Raw genomic sequence first — 19,730 nt, forward strand, 5'->3', positions numbered from 1 at the left:
TTTGATAGTGTCGTAGCTTATCCGGCTCATATGATAGTGTCTAAGGAACTTAAGAAGACGTTCCGAGCTCAAGAGTGCGGGGTGTAACATCATTGATGACATCAATTAGAAATAAAATTTCAAAGTTAAATTTCTTGGTAGAAAAATTGATGAGATTTAATTGTTGAAATTTTTCAACCACCAATTCACATTTTTGACTCACCAATTTTTAACCCAACAAACAAAGACATTTATGACATGAGATGGATACTAACAGTAACCAGCTAAACGGATCAATTCCGCTTAACAGATCAACGATCAAGTCTAATATATTTTAGTAGATGGGACAAGTTGTCCCCAAAATGTTAATGTGCAGCTTATATGTTATTTGCCCATAGTTGCTCATGATATGTATTAATATTTGCGGTTGTGTACAAATCCCCAAATAACCATAACACCTCATATGCAACAGTTCCAATATGATTGTGTAAATGTCAGCATTCAAATATTTTGAACTCCCTCCGTTCCATATTAGATAATATTCTCTATTTTATATGGCGATTAAGAAATCATTAATAGATTGATTAACTTTACAATGTTACCCTTTGGTCATATTAATTAACCTCTTGAAAATAGACATTTTGAATCTTCAAAATTTGTTTAAACTTTCAAAGCATATTAATTATAGGGGTAAAATGGAAAAAATTTAATTAATTCTATCATGATTTAGTAAGTGATCAAGTAATATGAGATAAATATTTTTAGTAAAATGTCCATCTAATATGAAACGGAGGGAATATTAATGGGTTATATATTTGACATATGTTTCACGCTCAGTGTCCCTTTATGTATTTACAACTCTTTGTCGGAACTGATCAATTGTATATGTTTCACGTGCTTTCTGACGGAGTTATATCGTATGGTTTAATATATACATACATCAGGTTCATATGTTTAAATAAAGCATCATCGCGTGACAACTATGTAAAGTCATTGCTCGACTTATTATTGGGACGCACCACTATTTTTAATTAGCTGCTAGACAGATCAATTATTACATTTTTTAAAAAAAAATCATTATTTAGTTGTTTTGATTTAATTATGCATAATTGGACATTAAATAATAATAATAGGGCAACCATGTGATCTATTATATCTATAAGGTGTTTTTGATGTGGTTGCATAACATCGAAGCCTTTTATACTGAAATTAGATTTGGAACATGACAGTTAGATATATAAGTACTTTTTTTTATTTTGGAAAGGAATTTGCATAGGCTACTAATTTCTTTTCTTTTTTAGATTAGAGGCAAGGTCCTTAGCTCACAATTTAATGATGATGGATTAAATTTTGAAAAAAAAAGTTCCATTAGAATTGGGATCTCATTCAAAGAGAAACTTTCATGCCAATGAGATCCAATGAGTTGTTTTTTTTAAAAGTTTAGTGGACTTCCTATCTACTACTCCAACAGAAATTCTAGAGGACTCTCATTTGACCACAATCAGTAGGTATATTATTCTTATACTATATTGCATCTTATCACGGAGTGGTTTCAGATCAAATGCTTGGACGATTTCAAGTATTGCACACACCAAAATCAAATGGAAATTGTACCTTCATTTTGATTTAAGGAACATTACTAACAATAATGGTGCATAAACATGCTTAGCAAAGAAACAAGGGTTAGAAATTCGTCATAATTAAATTTAACATATGTATATGTGTATAATAGAAACAAACAAATACTGTAGTAAGTGATATTATGCTTAGTAGGACATGATGTGACATGAAAAGTAGTAAAACATTAACCTTTGACATATCATTACAATTATTTATGGAACTTAATTCATGTCTTTTATCACTCATGAAACATTTAAAATTTAAAATGGAATTAAAAAAATGTATTTATGGTAAGTTGGGTGGGGGGACCAAGGGTGATGCTGGCAGCGCATATATTTATGAGGTTACAACTTACATATTAGTCTAGATAAATGATTATTTTTATAGATATCTACTTAATCAATCTCCTAATTTGTTAATAGTATAAATGAAATATGATGAGTAGATTTTTCTTCTTTTTTTTTTTTTAAACTCAAACAACAGTAATTGTACTTCCAGCCAGGAGACCACCTTTTCCTGTTGGAGCAGCAAGTGTGAGCTCAAGGTCTAGCACTGGAGAATGTTGAACTGAAATATCATGTCTAGTAAAAGTAGTTGAATTAATAAATGGGAGATCAACTGGAAAATTGGAATATTGTTGACTACTTGACTTTGAATCTTTGCTTGATGAAGTAGTAGTGAAATTTATCATGGAAATATTTGTTTCATCATCATCATCATGTGACTTGTCACATGAAATGGATTTGGTTCCTTTTGTCTTGATAACCCTTTTATCAAATAGTAACATACTTGATTTATCCATCCCAACCTGATCATCATCAATACTAGGTTATAATTACAAAAAGAGTGAAAAAACAAGTATGGTAATTACTATTTTTGCACAGTTTTTCCAATAAATTACGTACCTTGTCAAAGAGACTCCGTCGGCGTTTCTTTATATTTAGGCAATTTTGGCGAAGAAAATACTTTTGGGCATGACTTGCAACTTGGGTTGGTGTCCTTGTGGTGACAAAGTTCCTAGAAATGCCCCTCCAGTCTCCTTTACCAAGTTTTTCCAATCCAACTAGAAATATCCTGTGTTCTTCCTCTGTCCATGAAACTCCTAAGGAAATTTCCACTAAAACTCTTTGTTGGAAAAACTTGAATATTATTATAAACTAGTAAAAGTAAACAGACCTAGTTACGTTGAACCATTTAGTAATTTGAAAACTAAGAAATGAATATTGGAACATGATGCATGTTTATGTATTTGTTTAAAACAATTTGAGTGATCGTACAAAAGATATTTATTCAATCAGATTACTTATAAATTATTATAATGAAACTCTAAGACGATAAACATCATTATCTAAGAACCAATATTGGTTCTTGTAAGTTGTAACTAATATACTATTATAGGATGAACTACATTAATAATAGGACAATTTTGTTTTTTAATATCAATCCTATATATATATAAAACTTAAATCCTTGCATGTTTCAAACCTTGGAGATAATTGCGCACATACCATTCGTCGTTAATTAACGTTCTCTTGGAGGAACCGCGCACGACTCCCACAGGTCATTTGGCAATTTGAAAAACAATCAGCCATTTATCACGTGTCACTTGATAGTAATTCCTTTAATTTGTGTTGATTTTGATAATATGATTTAGTACTCATTACATATTTATCATTTTACTAGTGCTGGTGTTACTTGTTTTTTGTTTATATAAACATCAATTGAAGAAACAAACCACATAACCAATTAGTTGCAAACTCTAACTTATAACAATTCTTTGATTATGGAGATTGAAATCAAAAAACTCTAGAGTATTTCTAAAATAATAACTATTTATTGAGTGAACATTTATGAAATCAACTCCTTAAATTGACTTTTGGTTTGAAAGAAAAAACCATTAACATGTGAGGAAGAGGAACTATGGAATTCCTCTCTCCCCATTCCAAAGAAAGAAGAAACTCCTAAGCATCACATCTATACACTACAAAACAAGAAATTAGCGCATTTCGCAGCTATCACAATAAAAAAATTTCATGCTAATTCCATTTAGCTACGAATTAGCAGTAGATTATAATTAAGAAAATTTAATTAACTAGGATCTATTTAGCAATGGATCATAAGAAAATTCAATTAAAGTTGAGCTATTTAGCAATGAATTAGCTGGGGTTTACCGATAAATTTTATATTTTCTAGTAGTGATTGCAATTTCTCTGACGTTTTACTCATAAATATCCTTACAATAAAATAGAAATTCTAACAATTAATTATATCAAAATTTATTGGAACTGAGGAAAAAAGATGAAGTAATTACAGAAACAAATTTCTCATAAATCAAACCCATATTTCCCTCCAAAAAGATTAAGGGAAAAGGATACCTTACATAATTAATTATTTTCAAGATATTTTCATAGGATGAGTCGTTGTATACATGGAGAGATAGAAAATACTACATATACCAACCCCAAATCATACAAGCTTTTTGAAATTTAATAAAACGTTTTCGTGGCTAGCTAGATTAATTATCATGAAATAGTTGAAACTGGAATATATTTGTAAAAAAGAAATTATAGTAAGCAGAAGGAAAAACCAATATATTATATATATAGAACACTAACCTTTTTTCTTATATGAAGCTCTTCCAACCAATACATCAGAAAGATAGCCATTTGACATGTCACAATAATTAAAAGATCCAGCCTTTGACGATGAAATTTTCGACGAATTCGAAAGGCAACCGACACTTAAACTCTTCTTCATCATCCATGAAGAAGAAGAAGAAGAAGGAGGTACTTCAAGCTTTACTCCAAAAAGTTTCATCATACCAATATTTGTTGGATCAGCTTCATGATTAATTATTTTTTCATATTCATTTTTTGTTTTCTGAGTTTTGCAAGTTCTTGAATTGTGACCTGTTATACCACAGTGTGAGCATTTCCTCCCCATTTATTACCCTAAAAAACAAATCTGAAACCTCAAAATTTGGAGAGAGGACAGAGCTTTTTTGTATATGTGAAAATATTTGGTGCATATGTAAATAGAATATGAAGTAGTGGGGGATAAACTATGAATTATAAATAAAGTGTTTGATTAACTATTCTTAATTTATTGCATATTTTCCAACCATGGTTTTAATTAATGAAAGAATGAAAACTAGGGTTGACCCACTTTTTCTTTTTCTCTCACTATGGTCAAGAATAAAAAGCTTGTTTAATAATTAGACTATATATAGTATTAGTACTGTGGGAATCTACGATAGTTGGTACAAACTTTACTAGGGATCTTTTTATTTGACACGGGTATATATATGAGGTAAAATGAGTTTGTTTTTTGAGTTGATACGCCCTTTCAATGAAGTCTAAAATAAGATTTCGGTTTTAAAAAAAAAATATTTCCTCTATCTCATATTATTTGTCCGCATTAATGTGTCCTAAATTACTTTTCAATCTATAAAAAATTAAGATAGAATTAATTAAAAATTTCCTTTTTTTTTCATAAATTATTGTTTTAAAGTGTAAATAATGTAAAGTTTCAAATTAACGTTCATCCATGGCTAGCTAAATATTGATGGATAAGACACAAATAAAGTATATAAAAATAAGTTAAAAGGTAAATTAATAAAATTATTTTTTTATTTATGATTTTTTTAAAAACATATGAAAAAATAAGCGGATAACTAATATGGGATAGATGGGGTAAGATATTGAGAAGGGGATGAATTTTTAAGTTTCAAAAATGCATGCCATGTATTTTAAAGCGTTTAAGGTATATACTTACTAACTATGTAAAAGTTATTTATACAATTTGGTCAATTATAAATAATTGCATATAAATATCAATGATAAACAATAATTGCTGACTTGATAATTGACATGATATAAATATTATATATAATTTTTTATATTGTCAATTTCAGTATATAAAATTTAAAGTTTGAAGAAAAGAACAAAGATTTTGGGGTGGGGTGGGGGCGCGCATGAGTACCATATATATACTTTTATTCTATATATATTTTAGAGTACCAAAAACATACTGCCTTCTAGAAAGGGTTCAAGTAAATACATTTTTTATTATCATTTTAAGTAAATACTCCCTCCGTTCTTTTTTACTTGTCAAATTTTGATTTGATATATCTATTAAGAAAATAATAATTAGTATAGTTAGTTTACCATTTTACTCATATTCTTAGAATTTTAAACATATTTCTTCACTATGTTTTTTTACAGATATTAACTCAATGTTAATAAATTAAGGATATAATAGGAAAAAAAATTATTCTTTCTTAATTTGTCAAAATTGACAAATAAAAAAATTAAATTAAAAAATATTTAATAAATAAATAGAAACAAAGGAATTAGATTTTTTTAAAAAAATAAATAGGATACAAGTAAAGAAATTCATTAATGTTTGGGCACGTTTAGATGATGCATGGATTAAGAAAGGTAGTTGGGAAGAGAGATAACTTAGAGATGAGGGGAGCAATTGTCTCACATTTCCACAACAATATCTCTTTTTTAATGAAGCATGGAATCTTTAAATTTTCGCACTTCTAACTATTCTTTCATTCCGTAATAGAAAAAATTAATTCCATCTTGGAGACTTTCCATTCTTCCTCATCGATCTCGTATTTTAATTTTTTAATTTTTATAAAAAAAAAAAACAATATTTGCTTCCTGTAAATATTCATTTTTAATAACCTAGCTTCATATGGAAAAACTATACACTATTTTCCAATATTTCGTTGTTATTTTCAATTGAAAGTTACAAGACCTCAACACACTGACTCATTAGTATCACTAACAAAGTAACAATCTAACATCAGGATGGGAGCTAGTAGCCCACGCATGAATTCGGTCGAATTTAATAGATTTTGTTCAAATAATATATTTGTGTTAATAAATTCATTAAATATATACAAATATTAATTATATTTAGAACTAATTTATTATTACTTAAAATTATCATTATAAAATTTAGAACCCATAAAATTAAAATTCTAAATTTGCCTCTGATTAACCTGCATGATTCAGAACTTAAAAGATACTTGGCCTCTGAAAAATTCTTAAAGGTTGTGATGGTAAAATTTTCTCTAAACAAATTCTATTTATAAGCATAAGTGGAAGGTAAATTTTCTAAATTATAATGTTGATGATGTTGATCAACCAGCGTAATTTAGTTGGAGGCTTGGAAAAAAGTGACTTTGCTTGCTCTTCCATTTAGTAATCTTTATGAATTGTATTGTAACCACTTACCACCTTTCATTATCAAACTTGATTATTTTAGTACCACCTTAGCTTATTTATAAATCAAATTCAGTATTATATGAATAGTCAAAATCTGAATCCTTTAGTGGTACGATATTCATATACTTCTTCCAATCAACACAGTCATTTTCTTTAAATATAATTATTTGGTAGGTAGATCTATCCATTCTATAATGATTATCATTTATTAAGCATTGAACTTTCTCAGTTGTTAATGTACATATTGTATGGGACTCTGGGTATGACAAGACCAATATAATTAATCTAAGAGCCTGGCACAAGACAACAAAATATAACAAATTTAGTAGGACAACTTAAGTACATGGAAATGATTATTATTGCTCACCTACTTTATTTACTACAGTTTAACTTTTCCCTGGGAAAATATATACTTTATATTACTATCAAATAAATGTAAATAATCGTAAGTAAGCATCAACAGTCAATAAACAACGAATAAACATACTTGTATGTTAGTAGATGCATGCACCCGTTTATAGGTGAGGATTAATAAAGTTAAAAGAGTCCTGTAGGATCTGTAAAGTCCACTATGCCTCGAAATGTAATTCAATTCGGGGCGGATTTAAAATTTTAAAATATATAAGTGAACTATTATATATGAATAAGCGTATTTATGTTTTAAACTTGAAATTTCTCGTTCATTATCATTATACATAATAACACTTTAAAATTATAAGTTCACATCTATTACTATTATTTTGAACTTAAGTATTATTTCCTATATTTTTATATACATATATTTTTTGTCGAAAATGTGAGATTAGTAGAATTCATTGACTATATTTCGTGTTGAGAATTCAGATGCTCAGTTAGAAATGGCAATAAGAAGAACTCAACAATAAGGTGAATAAAGCTGTATTGATGATGGAGTTGTTGGAAACAGAAATGGAGAGATAATCATGGCCCTCGCCAAATTTTTATAATTCTGCACTAGAAATAAGGATGATCAAGTGGAGGCTGCAGACTTTGCTTTTCAGCGTACATCACTACAAAAAAAAATAATAGCATTTCGTAACAATAATTTTTATTGTTATATATTAAATGTTGTTGCAAAAAAGTACTTTTGGCAATAATATAAAATTGTTCCAACAAACCTCAATGCGAAAAGTTTTTGTAACATGTTGATGCCAAAAATTAACTTAACGCAATCAAAAAATTGTTGCCTTACATTTGTATAGTTTTGGCTTATAAAATTTTCGCAACAAAATTTAATGTTGCCACAAATTAACTTTTTTGCCCATAATATTAGTTGTTGCAAAAACTTGACAAAAAGTAAGTTAGTAATCTATTAGGAGGAATTTTAGCAACAACAATTTCTATTGCAATAAATCGCATATTTTTTGTACACCTTTAGCAACAACTTGTGAATAGTTGCTACATACACAATACCCTTTTTTTTTAATAGAAATTTTACACAAATGTCTAGATTAAAAATTATATAAATTTGCAAAGATCAATACATAATTGAGATTGATGTTCCATAAAATTGAATACTTCTACATGTTTGTACTTTTAAGAAAAAACCATAAGCAAGGTCATTAATTATATTCTAATTCCTACTAGTAATTTTTGAATAATCTTCTTTCAATAGTACTTGTATTGAAGCAGTAGTGTTGAAGTATGCATGTTCATCATGCAATAAAAGGTAAATATAATTATATTTTGACAAAGTAAATTATAAAATACACAAATATAAATCTAGAAAGCAAAGAGAATCACATGATAATACACTCTACTAATATCACTACAAGAAAGTATGAAATTAGCAACAACGTTTTAGCAACAACTATATTATTATTGTCTTATATTAATAAACCACAACAACTTGATTTAATTGTTGGTATATGTTTTTTTTTGTTGATTTTAATATTGTTACTATATTATATTGTTGATAATAATTAATATAATAAGTTTCAAATATAAAAAAAAAATTGCAACATTTTTGCAACAACCATGATATTGTGGTGGAACTTTAATAAATGACAACAATATAATTAATTTATCGCTATCTTAGAAAATATTTGGCAATAATACTTTTTTTAATTGTTGCTAATGTACTTAATTTGACAATACCTTATGCAATTGTGGCTTAAAATATTTTTTTAATTTTTCGCCAAAATAATCGTGGTCTTTTTGTTTACGCCAAAAAAATAATAGAAGTTTCCCAAATTTTTATTTTCCTTCCGCAAGTTTAAGTTGCGCCTCTTTAGTTTTTCCTAAAACTGGAGATGGGTTTTTTCTTTCGTTGTTTCACTAAGAAGCAGGTTGTTCTTGAAGTCATCTCAGGTGAATTTTCTTTATGATTTAGTCTATTTTCACAAAATTTGGTGAGATTTACGTATGATTGTCCTATGATCTAATTTCTTTGATTATTGTTTTCTTGTTTTTAATTTGTGAATCCTTCATAGACGTTGTTAACTTTTGTCACGATCCAACACATGGGGCCTTGCGGGCATCTACTCTAACATCTAGATAGGAAACTCCTTATCACCCAATTTAAAACTCATGTGAATAGGTAAAAACATCATAACTCACCTTATAAATAATCAAGAAAGAGTCTTAACTTTAACCTTTATTTCAACCTTCGAAAAAAATACAATAAAAGTTCTTTTACTTACCAAGAAAATTTCTCCCATGAAACTAGTTTAAACAGGTACAAGAACTTCTAAGAGTATGATACAAATATGAAGAAAGTAGACACTGCTTCCACCATAGGCAGAGGGTGTGAGGTAAAAGCTATTGGAGATCATCATTGCCGTCACCTAAGAAACATCACTGATCCTACAATCAGACTATATCAAAAGGTATAGAGAAAATAGTATCAGTAAAAATAACACGCACTAGGCATCATCGGCAACCCGAATCCACTCTATATTATCATGCAAAATAAAAGGAAGGAACATGCAACTTGAAATTATAACTTGGTCCTTAAGTTACCTCCCTTGCTACTAGCCGCCTTACATTCACCAGCTCATCCTGTTCCAACCTCCCTTATAACCTTCTGTTGCCAACTCCATCACTAAGAGACCACCCTTTATTCACAATCAATCAAAACCTGACTCTCTAACACACTTAAATCTTTACCCAAGCCTATTTTTTATACTAGGATCAATTTCTTCGTATAAGAGTGCATTGATTTTGAATTAAGGTCGTACTATGATCTTATCTCAAAATTGAGTTGAAAATGCCTTTCTGATTTAGTTTTGGACTTGAGTTCAAATTAGGGTCAACTTCAACGATCATATCTCTCAATTTATAATAAATTAGATGGACCATAACCTATCATATTAAAGGTGTAAGAGTCTTCTTTCCAATACCACCAAATTTGCCTTATTCAGAGTTCGAAGTAAAAATTTATGCCTATTTTACTAAGCATTGTCCGTGCTGGGCCACCAAAGCGAGATTCGACGGGAAATAAGTTAAAAAGGCGTATTTTTCGTATCTCATTCTTCTTCTAAGTGCTGAAAATAGATGAGGGTTACCCTAAAACCTTTCAAGAGGTTGTTCTCGGCATGGAGAGAAGGGAAAAAGAGATTTCTAGCGCAAGAAAGGCTGCAACCCATGGATTTTAGGCCCATCTCCGTAGTTTCTCCCCTATGGAAGTCAGGAATCATGCTATAATATTTCTACAACTACTTGGCGTCGAGGTAGGATAGGTTTTCTCAATTGAGTAGTTATAAATTCATTTCCATTGCTTGATATAATATAGATTAACGGGAAATTTTATGTCTAGGCTTTCGGACACGGAGTCTGGATGGTTAAATAATTGTCAATTGATGTTTAGAGTGGGAATGTATGATGTGGGTCATGATTATTATGTGACTAGTGATAAAGGTCCAATCTTTGAATGTTAACCTTGGTGAAAACTATTTAGAAGGTCAATGACCCTTGCAAGATTAAATGTAGACTATTTTTGGGATGTTAGGAGATCTTGAGACCTGTGGGTTATGAGTTGTTGATGTATATAAAGGAATGAAATTATGCCGATAATTGTATGTGTTTATGCTAATTATTCCTCATGAACTACTTGATTAATGTGAATCACGAAATAAAAGGATGAATATAAATGACTTAGTGCTGATAGATATCATGCCATGAATCTGAACCTATTTGCTTACCTATGGCTGTAGGTTATGGTTTAGTCTATCTTATAGAGAGATCCATAATAGTGACTGAGTAATATTGTGATGTTTATCATGCATTTAATTATTGTGGTTAGATGATTGACATATTTTTCTGATGGAAAGGCCCAAGACTGTGAAATTTATAATCTTAAACTTGCTCTACCTAAAAGTGATGTCTTAAATAAAGAAGGCTTGATGAAATATTATTAATGAAGAAAAAGATAAAATAAAACTAATAAAATGACTATTTGTGAACAATTACATGCAATAATCCTGATTACTTTATTGTGAAAGTATGTGAACTATTTATTGTGGACAGTGATTGTGCATTGTGATTGTGATATTGGATCGGATGTCGTGTTCTGACACATATATTGAATTGGGTGTCACGCTCCAACACATATAATGGATTGGGTATCACGTTCCAATACATATATTGGATCGGGTGTTACATTCCGACACATACTAATGATTGGATCAGATGTCACACCGACACATTAGCAGTTTGAGTATAGGTCCAATAAGAGGAACGTTGTGTCGCTATCATCTATGAATTGATCTTGACTATATATGTGATGATAGAGAAACTGACTATATTATAATTGAGCATGCCCATCTTGTATAATAATTGATATGAAAGGATCGAAGGTCCAAGTGTTACCATGTTGACTATTGTATCTAAGATTTATATTGTGAAACTGTATATTGCTCTGAAATGGTAAATTGATAATGTATTCATGTATATGCCTATTCGGATTATGTTATGGTTGCTAGACTTGTCTGCATCGTAGACATGAGATCGTGGGTAAATAATTGAAGAGCAATCAATGCATTGTTAAGTGAAATTAGTGACTTAAAGTCAAATATTGATGATGTCTTGTGGGCACATATGTTCAAAGGGGGGATTTGAAGAGAATTCAGAGCTTTTGCCTATTAACAGGCCGCTCTGGTGGGAGGAATTGTGCTTTTTCAAGGTCGCTAGAGCGAGATAGGTCCCAGCACAATGGGCCAATGCGGTTTGAATATGAGCCTTAGCCTACCTAAATGTTTTCCTCTTTTGAGTGAGATACTAATTATTCTAGGTCCAGGTGTTGGTGTGAAAGCTAAAGGTAGTAGACTGGTTAAATAAACTTAATGAGCCCAGTAATTCAGAAACTCATCTATGTGATAAAAGGGATAGGCTTTGATCTGGATTAGAGTTGACAACAGACCAACTAGAAGGGTTGAGAGTTAGGTTTGAGTAAAGAGGTTAATGAGAATGACAAGATTTTGTATATAAAGGTTGTCGAGTATATTTTCTTAGAAGCATGCTTCTTCTTGTTGATTTCTTTATATTATGCGGTGAGCATCGAGTTGATCGATAATGCCTACCAGTATGTGTTGTTTGTACTGACACTATTCTTACTATACCACTTTGTATAGTTTGGTTGCAGGGTCGGTGATGTTTTATAGGTGAAAATGAAGAAGAGTCTCCAACAACTTCTACTCTTCATTTCTTAAGGTGGGAGCTGTGTCTTATTTTTATTTATGCGTTGTATCTTTAGAAGCTCTTGTACCTATTTAGACTAGTATACTTGGGGGTGTTAGAATTTTTCTTGTAATAAACCTTAGAGTTTAATACTTAATTATGGTGTATTATTGACTTTTCATGCTGTTGTTTTGGTAATTATTAAGCTTCTGCATGATATTTTGTAAGGGTTCTCCTATCTAGGTGTTAGAGTAGGTGCCCGCATAGGCCGATGGATTTGATCGTGACAAGTTGGTATCAAATCTCAGGTTATTGGTCTTTCAGTACAAAAGCAAGTATGGAATAGACTCTTGTGGATTGATGTGTTGACATCCACATCTAATCTTCAGGAAGCTATGAAGCATTCTAGGAAGTCATTCTATTTTTTCTCTTCTTTCGTGCGGTTTATCGCTTGTGGTATGGGTTGAGTTCAATTGGTATCTCTAGATTTGGTATCTCAACGAAGTAAACTTGATGTTGTTGTTACGGATGAAGGAACACAAGTAAGAGAAATTTGAACTGAAGAGGTTCCAATTAGTATCTGGCCTTAGAGGTTGAGTAAATACATGGATGAACAATTAATGATCATCAATGAGGAGAATTAAGTTAATAACTTTTATTTGCTTGTGTAATATAACTTGAAATTGTGATTAGATGCATAGTATTGCTTGTCTAACCATCAGAGTGTGAAGTGTAATTACATGAATGATATGATGCAATTATTTGCATAGTGTTGCCTGAAATATCTGTTAGTGTGTGAAGTGTACTTGCCTGAATAGTTGAAATCATGTAAGATATGGTTACTTAGGTTTTTGTAAACTTGTGGTCAGAAAGAGAGTCATAAATTGGTTATGTTCAATGGTCTAATGATAAACAACAAGGTGATTAATGAACGAATTTCTAACGTGTTAAATGATATACTTATGTGAGGGAATACAACTCTTAATTGTGTATATACTTACCGATTGTGAAAATGGTAAGGGAAAAAAATAATTTATGACTGTGGAGAAACTCTGATTTTAGGAAAGTCACAATTGATTAGGAACCATGTGAGAGGAGAAAAAAGGGCTATTATTGCATAATAGCGGAATTATGGTTATGAAAGATTTTCTAAACGTATCTCATAACTGATTTTTAATAATGTGATGCTGAGTTCTTGACTATGCATTGCTTGATTTGGTCTTGGAACTATGTTAAAGGCAGTAATTCAATTTTATTTGTTTACTAAGCTAAGACTTGAGACTGGGAGTTTGGGATATAATGTACTTGTGATCATGATTATTTTAACTATTGGATTGAGTTTATGAGGACTCAATAATTTAATTATTACTAAATTATGTGTTTATTTGTCATAATTATTTGACTATTGGATTGAGTTTATAGGAACTCAATATTTTAGTTGCTTCTAAAATGGTGTTTCTAGTTATAATGATGTTATTGATTTAAAGTGGGTGATGAACAGATCCCTATAGTGTGCATGTTTGTTTATGCTAAGATAATGAAGAAAATTCTTACGTGTGTGACTGGTCATGGTTGTCTAGTATTTTTAGAAAGTATTTGGTAATGGGCATAAAGATTATTGATTTGATATGAGTAATATTGTCGGGTTGAGGTGATGGCTTATTTCCTGTATGTGATTCATGTACTTGCTAAATTACTCCTCTTTATGTATATATGTATATGAACATGGAAGAATAAAATGATCTATTTGAAATGAATACTTGCTGGCCATGAGCTATGATGAACCTGTTCTTTGTAGATATATAAATGTGACTATTCATTGTGATTTTGGATGAATTGTATGCTTGGATCGGGTGTTATATTCCGACACACATTTGGATTGAGTGTCATATTTCAACACAAACCTTTAATCGAGTGTTATATTCGGACACATACTAAGTTCTTGTAGGTCCTATGAGAGGAGCCTTGTTTGAAAATGCTTGATATTGACATTGATGTGAATCTTATGATAAGCCTTGATAGTCCCATTATGACTGTGAATTGCTTGAACTCGTCGTTTCCTCATCATTGCATGAACATGCCAAATTATATTTTGTTTCTGGATATTGTGATGAGATGAAAAGTGTACTACCGAAGTCATTAATGGCAAGAGTGTGATGCCGAGGTCATTTTCGGCGAGAGTGTGATGCCGAGGCCATTGCATGCGAATGTGGCTGATGCTCAATTATTGATTTTGAATGTGCATCCTCGCATACTTATTTGGGGTTTTTGATTCTTGTGTTTGATTCATAAGATACTTTGTGGTTAGTGCTCTTTGAGTGGGGATGATGTACTAGTTATAGAATTTGTTAGGATGTAAGTGCCCGGGTAAAATTTCTCCTAGTGTGAGAGTTGGCAAGATTTCAGTTAGAATAGATTCCAAAGAACTTTATGAATTATGTGATTTAGAGGTATTTGGTGTCTTTAGGTGTATAGTTTGAGAAGATTAAGGTGGTATCATGATATGTGAGGGACATAGTATCCCACAGAAATTTTTAAAATGAAATTCGGGTTAGTAGTACTCCAGATATAGCGTTGACGTAAAAGGGGTTATTTTGGATGTGATTTTCCCTAAGTTGTAATGGTATCTCATCATTGGTTTCGCAAAACTATTAGATTGGCTTATGCCCTCTCCTCCATATTATCGTTTGGGGATGAACAAGGGGTAAATTGGTATCTATTATAACGACCTACCCATCGTTACAAAAACTATCTGCGGTAAAGGTATATGAATCTCTTTTATCATAATATTAGGACTAATTTCTTGGTATGTGAGTGCATTAATTATGAATTAAGGTCGTACTATGCTGCTATCGCAAAGTTGAATTGAAAGTGTCTTTCTAATTTAGTTTTGAACTTGAGTTCAAACTAGAGTCAATTTCAAACGACGATATCTTTCATCTTATAATGAATTAGGTGGCTCATGAACTATCAAATTAAATGCCTATGAGTCTTCTTTTCAACTCCATTAAATTTGCCTCATTCGGATTTTGGAGTAACAAGTTATGCCTATTTTACTGAGCACTATCCGTGCTGGGCCGCCGGAGCGGGATTTTACCTCCGTAGCGAGATTCGACAGGACATAAGTTAAAAAGGGCGTATTTTTATTATCTCATTATTTTACTAAGTGTCAAAAATAGATGGAGGTTATCCCACAAACTCCCAAAAGGTTGTTCTAGGCTTGGAGAGAAGGGAAAAACAAATTTCTAGTACGAAGAAAACTTCAACCCATGGATTTCAATTCCGTCTCTATAGTTTCTCACTATAGAAGTCAAGAATCGTGCTATAATCCTTCTACAACGTTTTGGCATCCAGTTAGGCTAGGTTTTCTCAATTGAGTAGTTATAAATTCATTCTTATTGCTTGATGTAATATCGATTGACGGGAGATTTCATGTCTAGACTTTCGAACACAGAGTCTGAATGGTTAAATGATTGTCAATTGATATTTAGAGTGGGAATGTATGTTGTGGATCATGATTATTATGTGACTAGTGATGAAGATCCAATTTGCGAATGTTAGCATTGGTGAAAATTATTTAGAAGGCCAATGACCCTTGCGGGATTAAATATAAACTATTGCTGGGTTGTTAGGAGATCTTGAGATTTATTGGTTATGAGTTATTGATGTATATAAAAGGATATGATTATACCGATAATTATATGTGTTTATGCTAATTATTCCTTGTGAATTACTTGAGTAATGTGAATCATAAAATAAAAGGGTGAATGTAAATGACTTAGTGCTAATATATCTCATGGCATGAACCTATTTGATTACCTATGACTGTAGGTTATTGTTTAGTCTATATTATAGAGAGACCCTTAGTAGTGGCTGAGTAATGTTGTGATGTTTAACATGTATTTAGTTGTTGTGGTTGGATGATTGATATGTTATTGTAATGGGTCTATAATTCCAAGACTATAAAATTCATAATCTTAAACTAGCTCTATCCAAAAGTGATGCCTTAATAAAGAAGGCTTGATGAAATATTGTTAATGAAGGAAAAGATAGAATGAAACTAATGAAATGACTATTTGTGAACAATTATATGCAATGAGCCTTATTACTTTATTGTTCAAGTATGTGAACTATTCGTTGTGTACATTGATTATGCATTGTGTTTATGAGAACGCGACATTCAATTCAATATATGTGTCGAAATGTGACACCCGTTCTAGTATATATGTCGGAACGCAACACCCGATCTAATATTATATACTGGATCGGGTGTCACGTTCTGACACTTACTAACTATTGGATCGGGTGTCACACTAACACACTAGCAATTTGAGTATAGGTTTCATGAGAGAACCATTGTGCGGCCATCATTTATGAATTGATCTTGACTATATTTATGATGATAGAGAAACTGACTCAATTATAATTAAACATGCATATCTTGTGTAATAATTGATATGAAAGGATCGAAGGTCCAAGTGTTACCATGTTGACTATTGTATTTGAGATTTATATTGTGAAATGGTATATTACTCTGAAATGGTAAATTGATAATGTGTTCATGTATAGCCCGTTCAAATTATGTTATGGTTGCTAGACTTGTCTGCATTATAGGGATGCGGTCGTGGGTAAATAAGTAGAGAGCAATCAATGCATTGTTAAGTGAAATTAGCGACTTACAGCTTGTTTGGATGGTGGTTTTCTGTACTATGATATGGTATAATTAGTAAGAGAAGTACATTTGTTTTGATTATTTCTTTAATTACATGGTATAATATGGTTTGGTTTCATGATTTTGTAACCATGAAAACCCTCACTTTTTAAAACTACCAATTTGGTGGTATCCCATTGTTTCCTTATTTTTTTCAATTATACCCTAACTTAATTTTAAATAATTCTAGTTTATCCTTTATTCTTTATTAAACGTTATCCTAATTTATCTACTGCTTTCACCATCGTATTAGGCATTCTCCTTCATAACATTTTTTGAACCTTCTAGGAATTTCAAATTGATATTTTGTCTTCAATTGTGCTCGTTATCTCTTCAATAGAAGCTTCTAGGGATTTCAAATTGAAATTTTCTCTTCAATTATTACTAATATTTATAATAATTAAGGGCATTTTCATAAATTTATCAGTTACAATACAGTGTTATACAATCAAACCAAACAACAAAATTATCATTAAACAATAACAAACTATATAGTTTATCCAAACATAATATTGTACTATACAGTACTGTACCATACCATACCATATCATACCGTACATTATGAAACCATAAAAACCACCATCCAAACAGAGTTAAAGTCAACCAATTCTAATGTCTTATGGGCACATATGTTAAAGGGGAGATTTAAAGAGAATTCGAAGCTTCTGCCTTCGGACAAGCCGCTCTGGTGGGAGAAATTCTGCTGTGGCGAGGCCGCTAGAGCCGGATAGGTCTCACCACAACAACCAGTGCGATTCGAATATGTGCCTTAGACCACCTAAATATTTCCTTCTTTCGAATGAGATGCTAATTATTCTAGGGTTAGGTGTTGGTGTGAAAGCTAAACGTAGTAGGCTGGTTAAACAAAGTTAATGAGCCCCGTAGTTCAGAAAATCATCTATGTGATAAAAGGGCTAGTCTTGATCTAGATGAGAGTTGGCAGCGGACCAACTAGAAGGAATGAGATTTAGGCTTGAACGACTTTAATGAAGTTAATGGGAATGACATGAGTTTGTGCATAAAGGTTGCCGAGTGTATTTCCTTATGAGCGTGCTTCTTCTTGTTGATTTCTTTATATTATGCAGTGTGTATCAAGTTGACCGATGATGCTTACCAGTACAGTTGTTTGTACTGATACTACTCTTGATATGCCACTTGGCATAATTTGGTTATAGGGTCGGTGATGTTTCATATGTGAAATGAAGTTGAGTCTCTAACAACTTCTACTATTCATTCCTTATGGTGGGAGCCGTGTCTTATTTTTATTTATACTCTGTATCTTTAGAAGTTCTTGTACCTATTTATACTAGTATTTGGGGGTGTTAGAATTTTTTTTCTAATAAATCTTAGAGTTTAATACTTAATTATGGTGCATTCTTGACTTTTTAGGCTGTTATTTTGGTAACTGTTAAGCTTCCACATAATATTTTGTAAGAGTTCTTCTATCTAGGTGTTAGAGTAGATGCCCTCACAAACTCGTGGCTTGGGTTGTGACAAAACTAGTATCATAACGTTAATACTATTATTTAAACACTAAAAACACATAAAGCGGAGGCGGACCAATTTTGGAGTCTAATACAAGAATGTGGGGACCACATTGAAAATTTCTGAGTTGACTCTGTCAAAAGGTCCTAATTAGCTCCCTGAACTTGTGTCCCAAAAAAGAACATAATTCGGGGCTCGATATAAACCTAACTACCCTTATGCAAGAATTCACCCAAAAAGCTAAAAAAAAAAGGGTTGGCAGCCCCTTGAGGCCCAAATTTACATCAAACAAAGGGATCCAACACTCCCCGAATGATTACCCACATATCCAAAAGCTTTCCGAATACTTGAGACTTTGAATCACCCAATTTGAAGCTAAAATGAGAGAGCTATCGAGTTTTGAAATTGAATCCCAAAGCTGAAACACGTCTTCCTTTTAAATAAACAACCAGGCCCAATTAACCTCTGCGAATGCAGCCATAAGAACCCGCGAACATAGAGGGTAGGAAGCCAGACCTACGCAAATGTGGCACCTTACCTGCCAATATAGAGAAGAGAGGGGTAGACCTCCACAAATGCAGCATGGCCCACACAATGCGGAGGGTCCACTGCTAAGACTCCGCAAATGCGGAGACCAATTTCTTTAGCTATCGCGATCACGACTTTGGGCGCGTGAACTTGAAGAGAAAATGTGGCCTACATCAGCTGAGTTGCATCATCTAGTTTGACCAAGTTCAAAATTCTCTGATGAGGTTCTTGAGATTCGCTTAGAACCCCATGCGCACAAACAAGCTATGTTATCCTACCAAATTTGATGTTTAAGAATCAACGGTATAGTCAAAATTTTCAACCGAGGTCATCTTGACAAAAAATAGGTCCCACACCCAAGTATCAATTTTAGCCAATTTTAACAAAGGCCTCAAGATTAGGTCGAAACCCTCAGGAAGCGCATGAAGGATCGTTCTAGATGAAACTTGACTTTGGAGCTAATCACGCTGACGAAATTCTTATTTGAGCATGTTTTCCAATAATGTTGATTGAGGTAAAACTTAGGCCAATGC

The 19,730-nt window shown here is 31.8% G+C and overlaps 1 protein-coding gene across 2 annotated transcripts; it reads right to left on the reverse strand.

Moving 5' to 3' along the window:
• Nucleotides 1-1,826: 1,826 nt before the first annotated feature.
• Nucleotides 1,827-4,772, reverse strand: LOC129888329 (transcription factor MYBS3-like). Of its 2 annotated transcripts, none has more exons than XM_055963326.1 (3): nucleotides 4,215-4,772; nucleotides 2,505-2,716; nucleotides 1,827-2,407 (listed from the first exon to the last, which is right to left on the reverse strand). In XM_055963326.1, exons 1-3 carry the CDS (start codon nucleotides 4,540-4,542, stop codon nucleotides 2,072-2,074), a joined length of 876 nt encoding a protein of 291 aa, XP_055819301.1. In that variant the 5' UTR covers nucleotides 4,543-4,772; the 3' UTR covers nucleotides 1,827-2,071. The 2 variants fall into 2 exon arrangements, with proteins under 2 accessions (XP_055819301.1, XP_055819302.1); XM_055963327.1 differs by having other exon boundaries at nucleotides 1,828-2,407; nucleotides 2,505-2,701.
• Between the last annotated feature and the right edge of the window lie 14,958 nt (nucleotides 4,773-19,730).

This window comes from Solanum dulcamara, chromosome 5, assembly GCF_947179165.1.
Source record: "Solanum dulcamara chromosome 5, daSolDulc1.2, whole genome shotgun sequence".
In the NCBI taxonomy this organism is placed as follows: Eukaryota; Viridiplantae; Streptophyta; class Magnoliopsida; order Solanales; family Solanaceae; genus Solanum; species Solanum dulcamara.

Bases quoted from the DNA above. Each gene is read 5' to 3' on its own strand.
- LOC129888329 (XM_055963326.1), bottom strand. From the start codon at position 4,542: ATGGGGAGGAAATGCTCACACTGTGGTATAACAGGTCACAATTCAAGA. The intron at 2,717-4,214 runs GTTAGTGTTCTA...AAAGAGTTTTAG, and splicing joins AGCTTCATATAAGAAAAAAG to TGGAAATTTCCTTAGGAGTT. The intron at 2,408-2,504 runs GTACGTAATTTA...GATGATGATCAG, and splicing joins GACGGAGTCTCTTTGACAAG to GTTGGGATGGATAAATCAAG.